We start from the raw sequence: 25,062 nt of genomic DNA, 5'->3' as shown, positions 1-25,062 counted from the left end.
TTAAGAAAAAAATAGGGATATTTTTGTAAAATTATCCCCTAATGAATATTAATTCTCTTGAAATATTTATTTTCTTAATTAATGTGAAGAAACCTTAATCAATTATTTTGGGACATAAAAAATGTATGTTAAAAAGTGTGTTGTTAGCACTTTTTGAGAAAATAGTTGTTACTTCTAATAAGCTCTATAAATATAGCACATGTGCACTTTTTTGTATATATTTTTTTCAAATCAATCAATTAATCAATGAGTTATTTTACTTCTATAAAAGTCTTATCTCATTCTTTATTATATATATATATATATATATATATATATATATATATATATATATATATGATATTTAATTGATTTAAATATATTTTTTGTTCCTGATAGATATTTTAATTGCTCATTTATAGTCTTGTAAGTTTATATTTTTCCAATTTGCATTTGATCTTGTAATCGTGAATTTATGAAAACTATAAATAAAAAATTTAGAATCTTAAAAGAACTAAAATTTAAAAAAAATGTAAATTTACATAAATTAAAAATGAGCAAAATATTTTAAAGGAATTAAAATTAAAAAAACACTAACTTACCAAGACTCAAATTAGAAAAATAAACTTATAGGAATCAAAAACATATTTAATTCTATTTAATCATGTCAAATAAATAGGTGTTACTTGCATCTCTTATCACTTATGATTTCTCTGAACTCATATATAACAAAAACAATTACTTTTAGACTGATAAGAAAAATTAGTTGAAAACATTTAATTTTATTATTCTCAAATAAAAATATAAGATTATTTTTAAAATATTTTTTCATCACAAATAAAATAGAGTCCTTAAAAATAAAATTGCAATTAAATTAAATGAAAGATGATTTAAAAAATTAGTTAAATTTGCATTTAAGAAACTTTTTTCATATACATATATATGTGTGTGTCTGCACGCGCGTGTGAGAATCCAGAGTAATATTTAACACCTTTCCTTTTGATGAATAAATTGTAATGACTCCCGATTGGCATCAATAGTCCAATGATTGTTAGCTTCCGTCATGAAGATATACATATTTTCTTTTTAGGGTGGTCTTTATATCTGTCCCCTTCTCTATGACATCATAAAAGAAGAGAGAAGACCCTCCACTATCTACATTGCTTTGCTGCATAATTTAATCATGTTTTACCAATAACAATATAAAATTTAACATTAGGATAACGATGATTGTAGCATATGAAAAACAAATTATTAGAAGTGTGCTCTTTAGTCAAATAGACTGCATAATTAGTATATATATTAGGCGTACAAAGGAAAGAGAGAATTAACGAGTTTGACTGAGGGACACAATGAAAGAAGAGAAGATACGTTGTTACACGTTTTACTACAGTGAAAGCGATGGAAGAGGGCAAAGAGAGGATGCTCATGCTAACATATATAACTGACCACCTAACATATTACGTACAGCTATAAATTGATGCAAATGCATTAATCAAAAGAAGAACCCTATACTCCAAAGTACGCGTACTGTTCTTGGGTTGAGAAGAGGCCCCACTTGACCAAGTAGAGTAATTGTACTTTTAGGTTAAATATTTTTGGACCTCATTTTTTTATTTTTACTTTTTTTTTCTTTCTTATTCTTTGGAGTTGTTCATTAGTTAATTAATGCGGAATTCATGTTCTTCAAGTTTCCCTTTCAGTCACAGTACTATTTTTTGTTAGATGATTCGGCTCAGAGGGTTCCATTCTGCTCAGCTTCCCAACGTCAATAATATGACTATTTAGTCTTGCAATTTCGTTGGATCATGTGTCTTGCCGTTTCTATAGATCAAATACAGCACCATCTGAATTATTCCAAATAGAAACCCAAGCGTATTTGGTAGCTGCATCACATCCAAAGCAAATATCAAATCATTAATTTTTTTTCGTAATCAAATTAGTGGTTTGAGACTGAGTAAAAAAAACAAAATTAGTGGTTAAATCAAATTGAAAGGAGTAAAAAAAATCAAATGGATAAAAGGACGTTAGTGACATCGGATGGATCGGAAGGTAATATTAATTTTTTTCAAAAGGATTAAATTAAGAATTTCAAAAATGGAAGGACACAATTAATAATTTAATTAAATAAAAAAGGAAAAAAAATCAACCAATTAAATAATAATATAGAAAGGCCATTTTCTTGTAGTGAGAAGGCCATGTTTCCAATTGACTTTTTTTTCATGGGAACTCAACATTAGTGGTGTAGGCACACATTTGATTAACTGTTATAATTAAATTTCTCATTATTACCTAAATTAGCATAACAAAAAGTTATGGGATCAACAAATAAAAAGAAATTATAAAAGTGATAAAGGGAAAGCCTAAGTCGGAATAATACAAAAAAATTAGTGGTCAGTTTAATATAAATATGCTCCTAAGTCCTAACCGCACGTAGCATTATTGAATTGAACTATCTCATAAAAAAAATAACGGTACTGAAATTAACTTACAGCGATGCAGTAGTCCTAGAGGAGAAGGCCATAGAAGAACCACGTGACAGAATTTAAGGTAAAAAAGAAGGACAAACTGAAAGGCATGAATTCCACACTCTTCATCTTTCCGACACGTTTCTGCATGTATCAATATATTAAAATTTAATTTATCCAAGGGCATATGAAAAACAAAAGCAGAAGTTATAAATTATAGTAGTATTCTATAATGTTATTAAAGGGATTTGTTTGATTTTTTTTAGAAAGAATAGTTTTTTTTTTAATTTATGACACGTTTCTGCATGGATGAATTATCAGAATTTAGTTTTATCTTTGAGCTCATAAGAGAAAAAAATGCAAAAATGTTGAATATGAAATTCCCCTGGTGCAGTAGTCTACACCTACACTACATACATAAATAAATTGTAAAGTTTTCATCGAAAAGAAATAATAAATTATCTTCTTCTAATGTTCAACATTTGCTTGATTTTTTTAAATAAAGAATAGTTTTTCAAGAAAAAAAGTAAAAAAAATCTTTAAAAATCTTTCAATATTTTTTCAGTAGCTAATTACATAAGCTTCTGAAAAAGAAACACGTACTGAAAATAAAAGTATACACAATCATTTTCTTTTATGATTTAACCAATCTGCTCCTAAATTCTTACCATAATGCAAAGAGGAGCAGCAAAAACGCTTATGTTGAAAACAAGGGAAATTCATCCTATCACAGTAAGATGTTTAGAACCAGTTGTAAGGTAGAGGGTTGAAAGAAGCATCGCTCCAAACCGAAACACATTTAACAAGAGAAGAAGCTTGATGGTCCACAGCTGTGACATTTAATAAAAGGAAAACTAATTGGTTTTTTATTATAAGGAGTACCCTAGTTTTACTTGGGACGAGAAGGAGGCTTGCATCCTTTTTCACAAGTGCGTAATAAATCCATAGCATTGAACTGAACAGTGCGACAAATTAAGGTAGGGATTGAAACCCTTCTGTAGATTTCTTCTTTTAGATTTGGTAAAATGTTGGTCTGCATTTTATCAAATATAATTAAGATATATATTGTCAGAAAAAATAATTATATGCTCATTCATGAATTACGTACAATGACCAGTATGCTAAAGTAGAAAATATCACTTACAATGGAGCAAGGAACACCATAAAGGAGATCACGTTGCCTATAATAACACAGCAAAAACACAAGAAACATCCATCAGTACTGGTGAAGAAATTGTAATAATTTGTTATTATTATTAAATAATAATAATAATAATAATAATAATAATAATAATAATAATAATTAATATTATTAGTACAAAAAAGACATCATGTGCCTGAACTTAAAAGTTATCTATATATGTAGTTCAGTGGAATTTGTTTTGAAAGATGTGATTATCGTTGGAAGTTAAAATAAAATATTATAGTGATTTAATTATAATAGTTGATGATAAAAATGTCTAAGGAAAGATGACTCTTTTTATAATTTTATTATATTTATAGACTGTAATATAGATTATTGTTATTTCTACCATGTTGCTTTTAAATATGAGTATAATTTATCATTCTTTGAAAACTAGAAAATTGTCATGCAATCTGCATGCCACATATGCTTCTAGTTATCATCATGTCCTCTGAAACTACCCATATATTAAATTAATAATAAGAACTAAATTTCTATTTAGTGTTTTTTTACTGATGCATCAAGAAGCTATTTGATACTTAATGAGAGAAAAGAAAAGAAAAAGTAAATATAAGAAAAAAGAAAAAAAGTATAATAAATATAAGAAAAATATGATGTGATTAAAAAATATTAAAAATAAATATAATTAATAAAGTTTTTAAAATGTAATGAAATTCACCCATCATGCTCTACTCTTTTACCCTATTGCCTTCTAAATCCTATAATTTGGTTGAAGTCTCTTTAATAGGGAAGCCCTCTCTCGTGATAACTGACTGGGGTTAGCTTGTACCATTACTAATGCTGCATGTACAAAATTCCTTGGGGGCCCATGCTGAATCTGTATGACGTGTCGCGAGATGTGGTTTAAGCCTTACAACTCATTATAGTTTATGTTGCAAGGACGGGTGAAACTTGCCACAGTCCACAGAATTACTTATTAATTAATTATCTTAATAGCCTTTTTATTGTTATAGTTTCTGTTGCAAGGAGGGGTTACCATAGTTGCCATAGAAACTTATTAATTAATTACCTCCTTTTTGCTCCCAAGAGCTGGGGGTGTGGCTCATATACTACCTCAGTAATTAAACACAGCCTTCACCATATAAATGTTAATGTTACGTCCTTAACTTGTATATCATCACAATCTTTGGTGTTATTCACAGTTTTTTTTTATTGTAAATGAGAAAGCTATATGTTAGATTTCTTTATGAGGCCTTTTTCTTAATATATGTGAGGTTGAGTTGCTTCATGAACCCCCTTTTTGGCTTGTCAATCCAAAATGTAAAATTTCATCCCAAAATGTACTTATCTTTTTGGCTTCTTTAATGGGGAAAAAAACATTTTAGAAAGGACAAGTAACAACCTATATATATGTGATCTTTTTATCAACATGTGATATTTTTTGTTTTCTAAATTCAAACTTTTCTCGACATAATAAAACTTGAGTTTTAGTTGTTTTATCTTTAAGATGATCATGATGTTATTTATTTTATTTAGACAATATTCAAGTTCACTTTGAAATCTGATTCACACTACATATCTGACTTTTAACAACTTTTTTTATCCTAACACTTACTAAAAATGTTGTTAAATTTTTTTATAATATCTCATGTTGGTAAAGATTTTTACATAATTGTTAATCAATCTAAATATGATTTTTAAAATCTTTATTATAAAAGTTAGCAATTTATCCTACACGATAATACATTATTAGATGTAAGTATAAAATCCTTTAATTTTACTATTAATGTATTCTAATTAAATTAAGATATTGATCACTATACTACAATATTATTAACATTTTCCTTCTTCACACAAATGTTGTTTGTGTTGGGGGTAGGGGGTAAGTATTGAGTAGTGTTACATAAATCTTCATAACAATTTTCGTAATACTTTGTAAAAATTATTAAATAAAAAAGTAAATATATTCTTGAAAACTAAAAAAATATTTAATACTTTTTTTGTATAATATAAGAGAATTTATTAAACGATTTAGAATTATTCTTAAGTATATTTTCCTCAAAAGCCTTAATAACATGCCGAATGTACTTCCACCATCAAAATATTTTAATGTCATTGTACTGCAAATTAATGAATTACTTTTTAACTTAGCAGTAAAAAAGCATTCAGAATTGAGTGAATAGCTAGTTAACTTAATTAAGCAGCAAAAAAAAAAGCTAGTTAACTTGATTTTGAACCAAAAGTCTAAAACGATTACACTAGAAATCTAAATTTTTCAATTGGCTTGATCTACAAGGAATGAATATTATTCATTATTCGTATCTATAATAGGCTGATCCTGGCTTGGCTTCCCATGCAGACCTTTCCCTCTACGTATTGATTTTTTTCTATTTATTCTACACTATGTACTCAATTATACTACAATACTCAAAACAATAATGTTTTTTTGTTTTTTTTTTCTTTATAGATATTTTTTTTCACTTTATTACTCTTAATTGAGTATTTTCTATTTTTTTGCTAATATGCGTTGCACTTTCTCTTAATTGAGTATTAGGTGAAATTACCCATTATGATTCCCAAAATACTCAGATGATTTGTGCCAAGAAAAGACTATGTTTTTCAGCTAATGGATTTCTTAGTTATTCTACAAAGCACTTAATGTTGGTCACATTCAAGTGTAAGGATAATTACAAACACAAACGCATGTGTTGGCACGTGTGTACACATTGTTGTTATTGAATTTGAACTTATAATTTAACTCATTTACACAAAATTAACTTATAAGATAAAGATATCCAAGCTTTATAAGTACTACATTATTTATGTGATGTGCGTCTAAACACACCCGACACACTCAAGGTACATACTCTAGAGAAGTTATAATTAAGACAAGTCAAAGATAATTGCAATTAAGGCACTTTATAACACACTCCTCAAAATCAAAGTTATGGGCTTGAAGTGTGACCATGAAAGTGGCCCAACAATGGATTTATATATAAACTATAATATCATTTTGGAATTTAAGTTTAGGGTTAACTCATCCTTAAAAAATTAATTTGTAAGATGCATATTGTTCAATCTTTATAAAGACTATATTAATCATTTATCTTTAGTAAATGTCAGAGTAAACACGTCCCCTTATATTCAACACAATAAAAGTGCTCCAAGAATGACACAATTAAGGCAAGTCATGGGTGACCTCTTTTTCAAAACAGTTATAATTTAAATTATTTAATTATTACAATAATTAATTTATACTTTCAATAATTATAAAAGAAACAAAAGTATAAATTAGCTAGTTGATATATGAGTTCCTTAAGTATATTGTCTTGTCAGAGATTCTATTCTTGGCCATATGTGTGTAGAAAATTTTGTTAAGAGAATTCAATGATGTTTATGTTTGGAAAAGAATTAATCTTTGACTATCACTTGAGCGATATCCTTGCTGGAAAAAAAAATCTTTGCTACACACTTGCACTATCCACTAACACACACAATTTTGACTTTGGGGTGGGTTTGGTGGCAATTAATTATTACATTCCCAAATCTGATATTCTCAACTCCACTTTTGCAACTCAAGAAAAATTTGAACCTAAACTCAAATCCGATTAAAGTGTATTTTTCTAGTTAAAATCAAGTTAAAATCAGACGATATCATATTTAACTGTGTATCACTTTTTGACACTCATGGGATTGGTGGATACTAGTTAAATTCAATATTCTAACTTTCACTTTAGCAAAACAAGAAAAACTTGAACTTTAACTCAAACTCAAATCCAATCAAAGTGTGTTTTTCTTGCTAATATCATCATGTTAGAATAAACTGAGATCATATCTACCTAGATATCATTTAAAGCCACTTTAAATTTTGTAATATGAGTTAGAGTATCCTTTATACTAAAAAAATCTTTCTCTTCTGACAAAAAAAAGGCCAAACACTTGGAAAATCTAAGAACACCACCACAACTCAGATGACGCTATAGATATTCATGTCTAGTATTGATCTTTCAATATCACAGTTATGGTCCTTGCCATTATCTGGTTACTATTTTTTTTTGGGTATCATCTGATTACTATCTTGGAAGATAGTGATTAAAAATCTACAATTCATAATCGGAGATCTTTATAAAAAAAATAAGCTTACCCACCTTTAATTTATATACATGAATTAAATCAAGTGATTAAATACAAATAATTAATGTAATAAAATTAAGATTGAATTATTTGGATATTACTTAAATTTAATTCTCAATGAAAATAATTTTTTTTTAAACTTATATCTCGATCAAACTTTAAATTTGTCAGAATTTCTAATAAACTAGAAACTTAATTATGAAAAAAAAAAATATACATGTATTAGCTTGCCAAATATATAACTTTTATTATTGTTAATTATTTCTGAGTGGAAGAGTTAAACTTTAATGGGATTATAAAACTAACCGCTTAACAAATCACTCCGACGATTTTGTGGGGGAAAACAAAGGCAGAGCAAAACATACAATATTAATTATGCTCTACTGAATTTGAGCTTTGCGGCGAATTGGTCGTTTGAGTGTCTGTGTCTCTTTCAAGTTTGCTAAAACTTTGTCCCTAGTTGCTCGTTATCGTAATTGAAGACACGAAGGCTCTTCAATAGTATAAAATTTTGTGTACCAAAAAATAATTACTCATAAAAAGGAAGAAAATACATATATAATCACAGTCTTCATGCAATAAACTCGATCAGCGCCTGAGTATGAAAGGTGCTTCATGCTTGGAATAAGCTTTTACAACTATAGTCCATATAATAACAATACATCACCATATAGGACTCTCTTTCTATGAAATTCCCTATATTTAGGGGCACAATTAATTAGCGTGGGTAAACAAAAAACAGAAATTACATAAACAGTGAACCAAAATAAGTTAAAATAACTGTAGAGAGAGATAGAAATAGCTAGTATAGGCAACGATATCTACACCGTCTCTGCCTCTTTTCGCACGTTTTACTAATTTTACACGTAAAATATAGAGAGATAGAGATTGAGGCAACAACACTGATCTTCCAATTCCATCAAACTTCGCAACTCACCCTCTCCTCTGTTTTGTTGTTGTTTTTGTTGATGTTGTTGTTGTTGAGTTCCGTTTGGTCATGAGCAACTTGGTCAAGCTTCTTATTCTCCACAGATTGTTGTTGATCTTGCTTATTATTCTCTTCCTTCTTCTCACCAATCTCTATATCTCCACCCTGAGGCTTTACTTCTTGTTCTTGTTTTTCACCATTCACTGTTGGAGCAATAACGTTTTCACTCTCAACAATATCCCCTTTGTGTTCTGGTAGCTTCTGATCCTTTATGGGTTTGTTGTTTCTGTACATTGCATAGAGACCGATTTGAATGACTCCAAATGTTAACCCCACAACGTTCGGGAGCTGTCCAGAGAAAAAAAAAAAAAAGTACACAAGAAGACAGTGTCATATATGTGTTTGCATTATCCATAAAGACAAAATAGTAGGTACCGGAAACACAATGGTTCGTGCATGAACATGAAGACTTACTGTAACATAGATATCCTTCAGGGAAATACCGTATAAGAGCCACATAATTGCGCTTATCAGAAGGAGAAGTGAAAGAGGGAAAGGAAGGAACTCTACGCTTTTCGTCCGAATTACCACCCTCTGAAAATTTTTGACAGAATTAACCATACACCCAAGATTAGTCTAGAATCTAGATATTTTAAAATATATCATGAAACTAATTAATTTAAGAGTTTCATTTTGTATCCGTGTCAATATATGTTGTTAATCAGTTAAAAAATATTGTTAGGATAACTTTTAAAATAATTATTATATAAATTGACAAACTTATGTGTCTATTAGAGTGTTAATATATTTATTCTTAATTTAATAACACGTGACATGAGAAATTAAAAATAGGTAAGAAAGTTGTAGGTTGTGATCAAGTAAGATACTCACAATAATGCTTAAAGGTGCTGCAAAAACACTAGTGGCAAAGACTACGCAAATCCATCCTAGAAGCTTGACACGGGCTTCTTCTCCTTTTGCTAGTAGGTGGGTTAAGAGGACAATTGTGCAAAATCCCCCAAAATTTAACAAAACAATCATCCTCAATGTCGACATCTGGAAGTTGAAAAAAGAGTTTCAAATTAATGTTACAAATCTTCCATAACTAATGAGGGACACAAAGTGAGTAAAGTTTGAAAGAAATATAATTCTAGTCCAAGATGTATTAATTATCATGTATGTACCCTAGCTTTCTTCGGGCAGTAAGTGATAAATACGGCAAGGTAAATTGTCTCAATCACGCAACCGAATGCATTGATGGTGATAAGAAGCGTTTCTCCGGTCTTCACATAGGCATAAAAGATCCAAAGCATTGCACTGAAGAGTGCAGCCACATATGGAATTGATTGGAACCCTTCGGTTGATTTCTTCTTACAAACTCTATAAAATGTTGGTCTGGGACATATGTATTTGATTTTCATTAGTAAGATTAATTGTATAGTTTATGAACGAAAATTAGTTGATTGAATGAACATTTAGACTTACAGTGGTGCCAGAAAGCACACGAAGGAGGCAATGTTACCTGCAACATTTATAATAAAAATAAGGAAGAAAAGAATGTCACATCTTCTGTAACCTTAATTAATTCATAGAGGATGATATATGATGTAGTGAAAAAGAAGAGAATGCAAATGATCAACTTTCTGTACAGATAGATACCTAGAATCCCAAAGGCGAAACTTAGATGACTGTGGGACATGGTTTTGGAATTTCTCTCTCTCTCTCTCACACACTGATTTTTTGTCCCTTTGTCTGAAGGGAGAGAAGGAAGGTGAGAAAAGAAGAAGAAACTATGAAGCTCTAGCTTAATTTCTGTGTCACACAACTGCCACGAGTATAGAGAGATGATAGTGCCCCCCTATATATAAGGATGTGGCTCGCTCATGCATGAGTAAGTAGGGATGGACAAGTAACAAGTTTGCATGGACATTATGAAACTATGAATGATTGCTTTTCAATACGCTATGAAAGCCACACAATTCAAGCCAAAACGAAATTTGATGCTTTTGTGAAGAAAAAAAAAACGTATCTTATATTATATTATTGAGGTTATTTTATTATGTTTTGAAATTTGAAATAAAATCTATTTAAAAATTTTATAATAACTATGTAGGTTTTGAAAATTAGGAAACTTTTAGAAAAAAATTATTTAACATTCTTTTTCCGAAGTAAAATTAATAACTTCCTAAAATAAATTTTAAAAAAAAAGATACAAATTTTTTTTTAAAAAAAATAGAAAAATAGACCTTTAGTGTTATATATTACTTCATGGGCGACATTAAAAGCGTTATTAAATCGAGAAATAATAATGATGAATCTATATAACTAAAATAGTAAATGAGAAATAACAATGATCAATACGATGATTGCCAACTCAATATATTATTATTGTAAGTGTTGGTGCAGTGTCGTTCTATAATTAATACCTGGGCCAACCCCTTTACTCAAAACCGCTTACGTACCTAATATGTCTTCTATGAAGTTTTTTCTTTTCGCAGCCTTAAACACCCTTCCTGGCGAGACACATCACCATTATTTGGATTCTTCATCACTCAAAACATTCTTTTTAGACATTTTTTCAAAGAATCCAAATTTTATTTTCATTGGATCTTGTTAAAATTATGTTAATAAACAGAGAATATGCTTCTCTTAATTGATGATAAAAAAAATATTTGATGATATTTAATTTAAGGGGTAAAAATGAAAATATAATATAATAAAAATAATTATATATCCTATTTTTGTTTATCAACAATAATCTCCCTTTTAATTTATATTATGTGGTACTTCGATGTAGACCAGGCCGCCAAACTGCCCTAGCCGAATCACCTACACTATTAATCAAAAGGTGACCCATTAGGTAAACAAAAATTCATGATTTAGAGGTGAAAACAGGACACGTGTAAAAAATGAGATTATATTCATTCACTATTGCTTTACGTGTTTGTGATACATTTTTTAAAATGTTGTTTTCCGAATGGTTTATGATTCATATATATATATAATGCATATCTTGATGAAACTGTTTTTGTTATTGCGCTCTATCTCATAGCTTTTGACTGTGCACGCGTGAACAGTGGAATTCAAAGTGCTTCTGATGTTTAAACCAAGTGGCACCCTGTCATCCGATGATAGTTATGTGTATCTGCTAGTTTGATAATATTACAGAGGAAACTCACTTGCTTTGAAGCTGGTTTGCTCGACAGTACATAAAGGATTATGTCCGGATGAATAAAAAATTTCAAAGAAGAAAAAAGTGAGATTTTTTTAAAGGAACGAAATAGTAAGATATTTAAAAGGTATGATAGTGCATGCTGTTAGTTACCTGTTAAAAAATTGAGTTTATTTTTTGTTAGTATTGTTAGTTTAAGAATTAATGTACCGTAACAACTAATCGGAAATTATTATGATAATATGATTTTTAAGGTAATAGTATAAAAATTTTAAAAAAATATTATACACGATATTTGTAATTAAATAAAAATTTTAAAAAAATATTATATGTAATTAAATGTTAATGTAAAACATTATATATTATTTAGAGTTATAAGATTGATTTGATAGTTAAACAAAAAGAAAAAAAGAAAGATTGTAAATTCAAATTTCTTTGGCTAATAAAATTAAAATTAATAATTAATATTTGTCATAAAAAATATTGATTATTTATTCTAAGAAATAAAAAAAATAATTATTTGTTTGACATATTTGTATAACATCTGTCTAAATAGTTATGATGATATAGAAATGGTAAACATTATTTTTATGTTGCAGCATGTACCTCATGATACACGATAACAGAAGAACCCCCTGAAAATCCGATTTATAAATTGCACTTGGTGATGGCTAACTTTAGTAGGTAATAATAGGTATAGTAATAATTGGACTCCAAAGTGGTGGGTACAAAAACAAGTCTTAAAATATGAGGCATAACAAGGATAACGTTTTAAGATTTTCTATCCGTGTTGTTAAGGGGAATTTTTTTTAAATGTTAAATTTCACATGATTTTATTCTAAAACAATGAGCAAAATAATGCTCGATCTAACATACTTTTCATTTTATACTTCTTATGTAATAGCTATTTTATTTTTAAAACCCATATAAATTTTTATTATTTTTGTAATGTACTACTGAAGCCTTTATTTTTACATAAATTTTAACAAAAATATTTTTACTATAGATTTTGATTCATTACACAAAACTCTTTCAATTTTATAAATATATTACGATTAATCTCTGTATGATAGTAAAACTTTGAAATTGTTAGTGTAAGATTTAATAATTTCAAAATTATTGTGATCAAGATTTATTTAGATTTGTATTCAAACATTAAAAAATAATCATAATTATATGTTTAGAAGATACAAAGTTATTATTTATTTTTGAATGTTATTTCAACTATATTTTAATTTTTCTTATTTAAATAATTAATAATTTTAAATTTACTATGGTATAAAAATTAATTGTAATGCATTTATAAAACAAAGGGTAATTTCTTAATGTTTAAAAAATAGAAATGGTTTTTATAATAAGGATATTTTTTTTAAATTCACGTAAAAATAAAGGTTTTAAATTTAAGAGTAGCATTTTCGTAAAATAAGGAAGATTTTGTTTAGCCTTTTTTAAATAGAAAAGAAGTTAAAATAATTTACTCTGAAAAAAATTAGTTAGTGTATCTTTTAATAAATATTTATAAAACTCCAATTATTTAATTCTTCTAAAAAAAATAAATACCACTATATAATTAGTCAATTACTAGTACTTCGTATATACTGAATTAGCGTATCCCCAAGATTAGCATTAATTGCGTTTCACCGTAGATTTCAATAATTTATTCAGTTTAAAATTATAGGACAGAGATATTTTGGGCTAAGAGGCCAACCCTAGGTGACTATACTGCTTGTTTTCGTGCACTTACGGGTTATTATTGCTTCTTTTTTTTCAGATAAACGTATGGGTTATTATTATTATTTTAGAATGTCTAAATTCTGTTCAAAAATCTTAATCATCATCACTTTTTTTATTAAAAATTAGAAAATAAAATACTGATAAAACATTAACAAATGTCTTATATTTTTAAATAATGAATTTCATAAAGAAAATATTTAAAAAACTAATGAGAGGTTAATATTTAAAAAATTAATAAACATTAACTCTGAGAAAATTAAAGTCGGTAACATTAACATCCATGATAAAATATATGCTAAAGAACTTGCACCAAAAATAAAGATATTCTAAAGAAATTTCCTTTTTGGTAGTGATTTTAGAATGTTTGAACAAAACTTGTACTGATAAGAAAAGTAGGTTAATGGAATAGAGCCCAACTCTAGAAACAAAGGAAGCAATATTTTTAATAATGATTTAGAAGGTTAATATGTTGTCTTTTGCCATAATTTACGATAAAACATATATCATTCTTTAATTCATGTAACTGATCTTACTCATATATTGAGAAAAAGACTTGGTTGGTATATATTGCTATTTGTATTAACTCTTAGTACATTTATATAAAAATAAATTATCAATATTACCATTTTAAAATACAATATTTTCATTAAAATAATGACATATTTTTCATGCGTGGTATCGGTAATACTAATATATGTGTTTTAGTGTCGCGTTCAGACCTCAGAGACTCGAAACAATTATTGATTAACAGTCTCTATATGGGTCAGCTGGATTCAACAGCGTCCTGATCTAACTCCACTTTAGAAAGTTGTCAAAGTTCAAAGGATTTTTACCTACACTTTTTTGTACAGAAAGAGCGTTTAAAATGATGTTAACAGCCACAAACAAGGAAGTCTCCGTCTAATAATGATCAATGGTGTGCGTACTTATGTTTAATGTGTTCCATGGGACTTGTTTTAAAGAACAAATATTAGACGTAAAAATATATTTTTGGTTTCTTATGGACATTTGCGTGATTGTTTCATCGTCATGCTCATGCATGTGTTCTCTAATTCGTACGCAAATTGTGATTTCTTGACGCCAACTACCTACGTACGTGTTCTTTCAAACGAGAATTTACAAAACTTAATTTTAAATAGTATAGTAAAATAAGAAGGTTTTAATTAAAAATGAATTAAAGTAAAAAAAATTATATCTAAAAAGTCATTTAAATTAATATTTTTTTATTAATTCTCATTGATCCGATACATTATACACAGACAGAAAGGAAATTAAACTATTTTCCAGATTTTCTCAAATTAAATTACTGTTTTACTCATTCAAATTATATCAATAAAAACAATAAAAAATGTAGAATTGATTTATGATAAGTAAATTGAAATTCATGATGACATACATTCCAATGCAGATTCAATACATGAAAATAAAATAGAAACAATAATAATAACTTTCATCCTTTGACAGAATTAGATATTCAAACATGCACTAAAATGTGCGTCTACCAACCAAATCATGCACTACGGATGATTTGAAGAAGAAAAAACAGCTAAAGAAAACGAGTTTCGTATCGTAGGATCCTTATTTTTCTGAGTGGTACAGTATCTGACCAGATTATTTATAATTAAAATTCATACGTGTACATACTCATGTGGCTGGAACCGCTAAGGTGGTTCCATCACTCGCCATATATGATTGAATGATTTTTTTTATGTTTACACAACTGAATATATAATAATTGTTGTGAATGATTTTGGCTTTTCTATTTGTGTGGATAATAAGTCTGAGAACGTTGTCTTGCATGGTTTCTTTTTGTGTGGCTGATCGTAGTTCGTAGCTAGGAGTGTGTACGTGGAGGGACACCTGGAACAAGCTGGAAATTGCTGAAATAGGGTCAGAATTCGATGACTTGATTGAATTGAACATTGACCAATGCCGTTGTGCTAGCTAATACTCGAACTCTCGTCATCTCTCCAACATGCACCATGTTTTGGAATTGCAAAGAATGCGACACTTTTCTGAATACGAATGAATGGAAAAATTGGCTAAATTATTTTTTGGATTCTTGTCCACGTTTGGAGACAGAGGGTCTTATAGCAATGGGTACCATATATGGTGAGATTTTTTCTTTCTCGATCGGGTGTTAGTTCATGCACGTTCATAGATTAGAGGTTTGCGCGTTGATTGAATTGGGAGGAAATAAAAGAGAAATAGGTTATCATTTTTTATTGTCCAATTCAAAACATTGAAAGAAAAACCACGTAATTGTTATTGTTTTTATCTTTCCGTGAAAAGAAAATGAAAACGAGAGAAAATTTAATTTAAAACAATAAATTTGTCTATTTATTTACCATTGTATTAAAAAGATCAATATAGAAATTCTTTAATGTGAACATTTTTTCTCATTTTTTAACCAAATTAAAAATTAATGTTCATCCATTTTTTAACTCCTTTTCAAATAATAAAATAAGAAACTATATTGCTCTATATATTTTTTCTTGTCTGCATTTTTTCTTTCTATCTTCTTTTGTCACGTTTTCTTTAATTATATGTATCTAGCTAGAGTGGTGATATATAATTAGGTGGGCATTCAAGCTATTCAGTACGAATTATTATGTTGCTTGAATTTGTTTGCATTCAGTTTACTCAATCAAAAACTCACATTTGTCAACATTTCGTAACATGGCTTTCTGTGTACTATTAATCATTCGATCTTCATCAGGTGAAACTCTTTTTTAAATGATGACACCAAAATTATACACCTAATAATATGCTATAAATAAATTTTATTTAAAATTACAATGATACACAATACCCACATATTTTAAACACTTCAACCATGGTTTTCATTTTTTTTCTATCTTTTATTTTATCACATTATAAATTTTATAATATTTATATTTTATTTCTTTTTCCCCTCTCTCTAAATGTCATATAGAATAATGGTTGTCCATAAAACATTTTTCAATTACCATTTCCTCCCCAACTACCAACCCTAATTTAACATTACGGATCATAACCTTTTTGTAATATTTGAATGTTACAAAAAAAACAATTATAGGGCGAGGGGATACATGATATAAAAATTAATAATTAAATACTAATACATGATAGGAAAAATAAGTCTGGATTTACTACATGTCATTTATGCAAGTAATTGAAAATGAGGAACTACTTAAAAAAAAAGAAATACTTATAAATTATACAATCATTTAAAAAAAATGGTTTTAATATTAGTTAAAGACAACCTCAATTTACAGGAATGGATCTCCTTAATTTATAAAAAATTGTAGGATCTCAATTTAAATAAATAATAACCATTGAATTAAAATTAATGGTTAGGATGAATTTTAACAAAACTTACTATTTTACTTTTACAATTTTACTTCACGTATTTTTATAAATTGAGGATACCTGTTTTCTCTCTCCTCTCCCACACACACTTTCTCTCTAACCCAAGACACTCTCTTCCTCCTCGAAGCAAAACGGTAGTTTTTCAACCCGAAAAATGCATTCTCCAACTGGGACTCCTCTGCCACCAACCCATGTCGGTGGCACGGCATCACTTGTGACCCTTTCACCGTCACGATTACCGTCGGGAGCCTCCCATTTGCCTCCTTCTCCGACCCCTTTCTCGTCATCCTCTACCGCATCGTCTCCCTAACCACCCTTAACCTAACCACCAACCTCATCAACTCCACCCTCTCTCAGAACAACCTAGTAGGCCCCATTCTAGACTCCTTTGTTGGAATCGTCATGCTCTAACACCTCAACCTCTCCGACGATATTTTGACGAGCCTGATAACTGTTAATTATGAGTATATTTTGGGGTAAAATTATATAAGAATTTATAATTTTTCTCTCCTAATTTTTCCTTTTTGAGAAAATAATTGTTAAATAGCATTATTTAAGTTTTCATGCAGAGAATATTAAAAGTGATGAATTTATGATGCTTAGTGAGTAAAATAAAGTTCATGAAAACAAGCTAATTAAGGAAAGCAGAGCTAATTGAGGAAATCATGACTAATTAAGGAAAGTAAAGGCGGACTTAGTGCAAGAAGCCCACTAATCTTCACCTATAAAAGAAGAAGAGAGAAGAAGAAAAAGACACACAAAAATTCCAACATAACACAATTCCTTATAGAAGGTAAAGACTACAAGAAGGAGAAGCAAGCAATAAGAGTCATTTCTTCTTTTCATTCCCTTTCTTATATTTTCTCCCTTTACTAAATATTTCCCTCTTGTAATTGTAAAGCTTCCATGACAATGAGAGACTAAATTCCCTTTCTTGGGAACATGACAACCAACTACTCTTGATGTAATTTTTCTTCCTATCTATTTATGAATATTACATTTGCATTATCTTTTCATGTGTTTAATATTACTGCTTGTGGTTTGATCATCCATTTGCATGGTAAGTTTTAGGGGTAGCGTTGGGAAACGTTATTTTCTAATAGAACTGAAAAATAGTATCTAAATCAAGTCATCATTAGGGATAAGTTGATATTTGTTTAGCCTGTTATATATCTTTATTCTTGATGTAATTTACTATTTTAGCTATGCAAAGGGATTTGGGAGAGAAAATAGATAAATTAGGTTCTTTCGTGCGGGGGACCAAAGTTAAAGTATACTAGTAAATGTAAGTATAAATTAGAATAATTATAAATAGAAAAAAAATCATTAACATTACATCAAAGAGTAGTTCTGATAGGCTAAATTTTCAACATTCTCATCTTCTGAATTTCCTTCTACAATATTATTGGATTTTCTCATCTTTTCTGTCTTTAATTAATTAATTTAAATTCATGTTTAATTTTTTTCTTGTTTGATTTAATTTTCAGCAATTTAATTTACTGCTTTCTACAATATTTCCAAATCTTTTTCTTAATCAAATATTCATCTACATAAGTACAAACAAAGTTCGTGTGCATACGATATTCGGACTTCCGTTTTAACTTTATTACTTGGGATGAATTGGTGTACTTGCCAATCCATCAACAAAGTCTCCCGCCCTCACTCGCCTCAAAATGCTTAACCTCCTCACCGGAACAATACCATCTTCCTTCAGCAACCTCACTTCATTAAAACACCTTCAACTCGCTTACAACTCGTTCTCGTCGAGTCACATACTGAGTCAACTCCGTAACCTCAGGAACCTCAAAACGTTGATCCTCACTGGCTGCAACCTCCTGTTATGCGAGTTAACTGGGATGATTTCGACCGAGTTATGCAAATTGTCACTCAGGTCGTTGAATTTATACGAGAACAAGCTCGAAGGGGTCTTACCACCGATTCTTGTGCATTCTCCCAACCTCTATGAGCTTAAATTGTTCAGTAACAAACTTATTGGAACGTTGCCGAGGGATTTGGGGAGTAACTCGCCGTTGAACCACATTGATGTTTCATTTAACCGATTTATCGTCCTCTGTCTATGTATTATGATGGGAGCGGGTCTCCTTAATTATAAAAATATGAAGTAAAAATATAAAAGTAAAATGATAAGTTTTGTTAAAATTCATCTTAATCATTAATTTTAATCCAACGATTATTATTTATTTAAATTGAGATTTTATATTTTTTTATAAATTGAGGAGATACATTTCTTGAATTTACTCATTTCACCTTCATAATTAAATAATGTTATCGCTAATACGATAATCCAACCAATTGTTAGATGGGTAGGCCATTAATTGCAGTAGCCATAAGCTTTATTATTGTATATTATTTTAATCTTTTTTAGAAGGGGCTGTTCTTGAGATATTTCAAAATTATGTCTCTATCAACATAATAATTATTATCAATTGGCAATTTTATTTTCCAAATTATTTGTTATAATTTTCTTAAATAACTTTACTTTTAATAACTATATTTATTGTCATTTCAAGCTACGAATTATAAGCTATTTTTCTCATAATTATCATCTAATATCGTTTGCATTTTACTCAACAGATTTTTTCCAAAGAAAATAAGGTTGTTCAATTTTCAAAATTATGTATTTTTTTATTCTTGTTTATCATCGTACCCTTTTGAAGTGAATTCTCAATATCAAACTATTATTTATGCAAAAATATAAAAGTGAATTACGTAACATTGATCGGTAAATAATTTGATCAGTTTAAATTTCTCATATTCTATTAAAAGTACTGATATTAGAATTTTAATTATAAAAATTTAATAAAAAATTGTGGGTAGAAAAAATCAAAATAATAATAATAATAATGAATTGATGTATGGTGAAGTTACATTTATCTTCCAAATAATTCTTGGAAATTTCTAGAGATAGCGTTGGCTGTCCATTGCTGTCTTTTAACTCACATTGAAACTTGCGTTGATTGGTGTTTGTGTCAAAGATCTCATAGGTCTTCCTTTCTTTCACTACCAAGAAACAGAGTAGAGTATGGTGTTTTAATCAGCTGGTGATAAATTTAGGTACTTACTGTTATAATTATTGGGTTGGCATTTGTGACCAACATTAGATATCATCTCATGACTCCGAATCTATATCTGTTTCCACAATGATAGGAGGGGGCCCCACAGCTGTGCTTATTGACATGAACCTCATCTTAATGTCAACCATGCAAATTCTTTTTATACAATTAATTAATTGATTAATTGCATCGTTTTTGGCTGCTCCCTCCTCGTTCGTTCGTTCATCAAGCGTGTGTTCAAAACTGTGTACAGTAACTATTAACTAATACCCTGGTCACATTATTGTCACGTACACGTAGGACTGAGCTCGATTTAATCTTATTTTGACATATTCATCTTAAATTAAAAAATAGAATTCATCGCTTATATATGAATTTTTTATTTTCTTAAAATGACAGATAATAAATATACGAGTGATGAATTACATCAATATTTAAAACTGAAGTATCAAAATATAAACAGACTACTGATAAGTACCCTTTGACACATTACACTAAAAAAATTGTGAACTGCTAATTCCAGAATTTTAAACTTGACTCAAACCTAACGGCTGGAGCAATTAATTTGACCCAAAACTAGTCTCATAATTTAATTTATCCAGTTTAACTGTTGGATCAGATGTGTTTATAATTTAATATTGATGCGATCAAACTAGCCATAAACTAGATTGAGTTAATGTGATTTAATTACCTTCCAGCAGAGCCCAAAGAAGAATCGTTTCATAACAGTCGAAGGTCTGTTACCCGCTGCAGTCTATCTCACATTTTCTCAGTCTCTTTTCAAACCCAGTATTATCACAATGTACAAACGAGTTTCACTTTCACCACTAAGATCCGGACCACTGTTTAGTATATAAAACTAATGTTGAACCCTTAATTACTTATTTAAGAGACAAAAATATCTGTCAATCATATCATTATATTTGTTCAGTGATCCATTGAGCTAATATTAACTCTTTCTAATTAATTACTAGTTTAAGTTTTATAGCATTTTATTTATTAATCTCTTAACTTTACATGCATCTAAGGTACTAGTTAACTTGACTTTAAGTATAATTACTCCTAATTACATAATTCTTGGTAACACTTCAATGTCATGAAATAATTGGAAGCCACCAGGACCATTCACAAGTTGCCGCTTCGCAATTCCTGCGATCATGAACAACTTGAACTCGTGTCCATTTTCGTTCTCGTATATAGAATCAAATAACCAATAGGATGTCTGCTAGCTAACCCAAAGTACTATAACTTGTTGCATTAACCAAAACCTCACTGCTAATTAAGGAGTATGCAACAGACCAATTTAGACACTACTACAGTAGGTAGTATCCATTATCACTAAAAAATTTCGAAGACGTTGATTGCTTAACGTAGGAAGAATAACGAGGGTTTTGCAAAGTCCTATATTATAGTAGAGTTTATAGGGGTTAGCTAGGTGCCTTTATGAGTGAGTTAATGTGGGTGTTGTTGGAGAGATAGAGAGTGTTGGTAAGCATCAATGCCCTAAATGTGAGGCTATGAAATAGATTACTTTGGCGGAGGGTTAAGGCAATTTACTATCACCTCCAATTCATCCACTTGAAACCAATTCATTTAATTAGGCAATGCAATGTGACACATATTTTTTTTGGATCTTAGCCACGACATAACAAGATCTCCAGCAGCTATTGTGGACTCTATTCCCTTGCAGATAGCCTCTGCTTAATGAAAGTTTATACAAGAGTCTCATTCAGAGGGAATTAATTAATGAAAAGGTCCCATGAACCTGTCATGCCATGTGCACAAAGATAAACTATATGATGAAATATTAATAGATCTTATCTAATTATCTTGCATGTACCTGACGAGGCTACGGTAGCAACAAATTAAGACCTATCGAAAATAAAATGTAATAGTAGTACAATGAAGTCCACACCACATAGATTCATGTCTCATGGTATTCATGGCCAGGTCAGCCTTCAAATTTCAGAAGAAAATTCCACGTGACTGTAGAGTTCCGGCATAATAATGGCAAATAAACTATGAATCTAGACAATTCCAGAATTTCTTTCTGAATTGTTATTTTCTTCAATTGGAATTAGGTAACGACCATGATTATATACATCAATATATACTTCCATTTCATTTTCCTACTTTTCGTATATAGTAGTATATTAGATCATTGCATAAACAAGAAAAAAAAAATCTGCATGGCATATATAGGTTAAGGTTATGATTCCAAAAAAAATTGCTTGGATCATGAAATCATTCTCATTCCGCTACTTCTTTTTTTCTTGGTGTGTGGTTGGGCGTATTCAAATTGGATCATTTCGTAGTACGTTTATTGTAGTGGGCCAAATCTTTTTTCTCACTCATTGGATTTTGGGAGTTGCTGGGTGCATCTAACAACATTGCTGGTGTAGCCAACAATTATGAGAATGAGTAAAATTGTCCTTGTTTAAAAGTTTTAAAAATAAACGCGAATACCTTAATACGGAAGAACTTTCTTCCGTATGAACTTACGGAAGAACTTTTTCCAGAAGAACTTTTTTCGTAAGTTCTTACGTAAGGTTTTTTTTTTAAAATTATTTGTGACAAATTAATTTAATGCATTAAATATTTTTTATTTAATTCGGCTTACAATTACAAAATTTAATGCATATTCAATTTGGGTTATTATTACAAAATTTAATGCATTAAATATTTTTGTAATAGTAACCATTACAAAATAAAAAATATTTATTTAATATATATTAAATTTTGTAATAGTAAAAAAAAATTGTGATAGTAAACGTTTTTTATTTTTAAAAAAAATATACGGATTAAATAATGGCCCAAGCAAGACTCAAACCTATGACTTTTGACTTTTGTGTTATTAGCACAACGCTCTAATCAACTAAGATAATGAGTTAATTACGTTATAAAATAAATAATGTTACTATACATAACACTAAAATTTCTAATGCATGTTTAATGTGCATGTTTAATGCGCATGTAAATTTAAATAATAAATTTTGTAACAATTAATTTTGATATAAATCATACGAATTATTTAATCCGTATATTTTTTTAAAAATAAAAAATATTTACTATCACAAAATATTTTTACTATTACAAAATTTAATGCATTAAATATTTTTGTAATAGTAACCCGAATTAAATATGCATTAAATTTTTTAATAGTAACTCGAATTAAATAAAAAATATTTAATGCATATTTAATTCGAATTACTATTACAAAAATATTTAAAGCATTAATTCAAGTTACTATTACAAAAATATTTAATGCATTAAATTTTGTAATAATAACCCGAAGTAAAAAATATTTAATGCATTAAATTAATTTGTCACAAATAATTTAAAAATAAACCTTACGGAAGAAAGAACCTATGGAAGAAGTTATTCCGTAAGTTCATATGGAAGAAGGTTCTTCCATAAGAACTTATGAAAGAAATTCTTACGGAAGAACCTTCTTCCGTATAAACTTACGGAAGAACCTTCTTCCATAAGAAGAAGTTTCTTTATACAGAAGAAGTTGTTACGTATGAACCTACGGAAGAACCTTCTTTCGTAAGTTCATACGGAAGAAGGTTCTTCCGTATGAAGATACTCGCATTTATTTTTAGAATTTTTAAATAAATATAATTTTACTCATTCACATAATTGTTGGGTGAGTGCACCTAGCAACTCCCTGGAATTTTGTCTTCACTTCTTAGGCCGATCTCGTTGTATCCATATCTGTTGGCCCAAACAACAAAAACAGGAACATAAATAATGAAAAAAAAATCTGGAGCAGAAAATAATAAAAAAATATAATCAACTTGACAATTTGAAAAAATAAATTATAGTTGCATCAATATCCTTTGAATTAATAATTGCAGTTTAAAGTGAAAGGAAATCTCTGTCGGTCCATTTTTTTAAAAAAAAATGAAATAAATTAAATAAATTTATACTAAGTTGTTAGTTTTAGTACATAATTGATTATCTTCCATCATTCAAATTTTATGGGTAGAAAAAGTTAACCGTCAACGAAAGAACTACCTTATCGTACTATAAATACTGTGACTTGAACAAAATAACTTATAGAAATTAAAAACTATGTGGTCATAGATTTAAAAGGAAACAATTTCTAGTGAGGAAAAGTTTCCATTGTTAATTTCACACCAATTAGGAAAGCATTCGTGAAGAAAAAATTTGCCGCTAATCCCTTGTAAATTGGTGAAGGATTAGCTAGGAAACATTTTTTTCTTGCTATTCCTTCACAAGCACAACAAATTATTTAGTGAGGGACTCTTTGCCTTGCAAATCATTTGCTAACGGAAATATAATAATTGAAAATAAAATATATATATATATATAAAGTTAGTGAGGACGTATTTCCCTCTTGATTTCCTGCTACTTTGGGAAGGAAATATCCCTCATAAAACCTTAAAAAATAGATCATCAAATTAGAATTAAGTTTAGGGATAACATTTTCCTCACAAATTTGACACGTTTGTAAAGGAAAATTTGTCTCATAAAGAATCTGAAAATCGTAATTTGACGAGGGAATATTTTTCTTCGCAATTCCTTCTCTATTCAATTATGAGAAAAATTAATTAAAGTTTAAAATAAATTTAAATTATTTAGTTGATAACATAAATTTAGGAGATGAATTGAAATTTTAAAATAAGTTAAAGTATAGCATAAATTTTAATTTATTTAGTTGATAACATAAAGTTAGCTTTCCTACAAATTTCTAGTTGCTTTTTAATTATACTATAAATTTTATATTGAAATGATGTTTTTATTATAAATTTATTTATATACAATAAATATTTATTCTAAATATGTAACTCACGTGCTATAATAGTAATAATATAATATAATAAAAAAATTATAATCAAGGTACTCAGTAGTTAATGATTAATTTCTCAAACAATTGATATTCATTTTAAAGAATTCATCTCTTTCAACATATGTTTTTCGATGTGTATAAGTCACGGATCGAATCATGATAAGAGACAAAGTTATTTATATCTATAGCACACTATGCCGTTTAAAAAGGTTTTTAATTTGGAACCTCAGAAGATTTAATTAGGAAGCGGTCAATGGATTAA

At 28.8% G+C, this 25,062-nt stretch overlaps 1 protein-coding gene and 1 pseudogene across 1 annotated transcript; both read right to left on the bottom strand.

Annotated features, from left to right (window-relative positions):
* Positions 1–1,665: 1,665 nt before the first annotated feature.
* Positions 1,666–3,777, bottom strand: LOC114415840 (annotated as a pseudogene).
* Positions 3,778–8,261: 4,484 nt separating this feature from the next.
* On the bottom strand, positions 8,262–10,504 carry LOC114416089 (bidirectional sugar transporter SWEET12-like). The gene is made up of 6 exons (XM_028380967.1): positions 10,313–10,504; positions 10,139–10,175; positions 9,838–10,048; positions 9,545–9,709; positions 9,128–9,247; positions 8,262–9,001 (listed from the first exon to the last, which is right to left on the bottom strand). Exons 1-6 carry the CDS (start codon positions 10,350–10,352, stop codon positions 8,645–8,647), a joined length of 930 nt encoding a protein of 309 aa, XP_028236768.1. The 5' UTR covers positions 10,353–10,504; the 3' UTR covers positions 8,262–8,644.
* Positions 10,505–25,062: the final 14,558 nt, after the last annotated feature.

The sequence above is a fragment of the Glycine soja genome, chromosome 6 (assembly GCF_004193775.1).
Source record: "Glycine soja cultivar W05 chromosome 6, ASM419377v2, whole genome shotgun sequence".
Lineage (NCBI taxonomy): Eukaryota > Viridiplantae > Streptophyta > Magnoliopsida > Fabales > Fabaceae > Glycine > Glycine soja.
The sequence above is the reverse complement of the archived record's forward strand: the minus strand, read 5'-3'. Positions and strand labels throughout refer to the sequence as shown.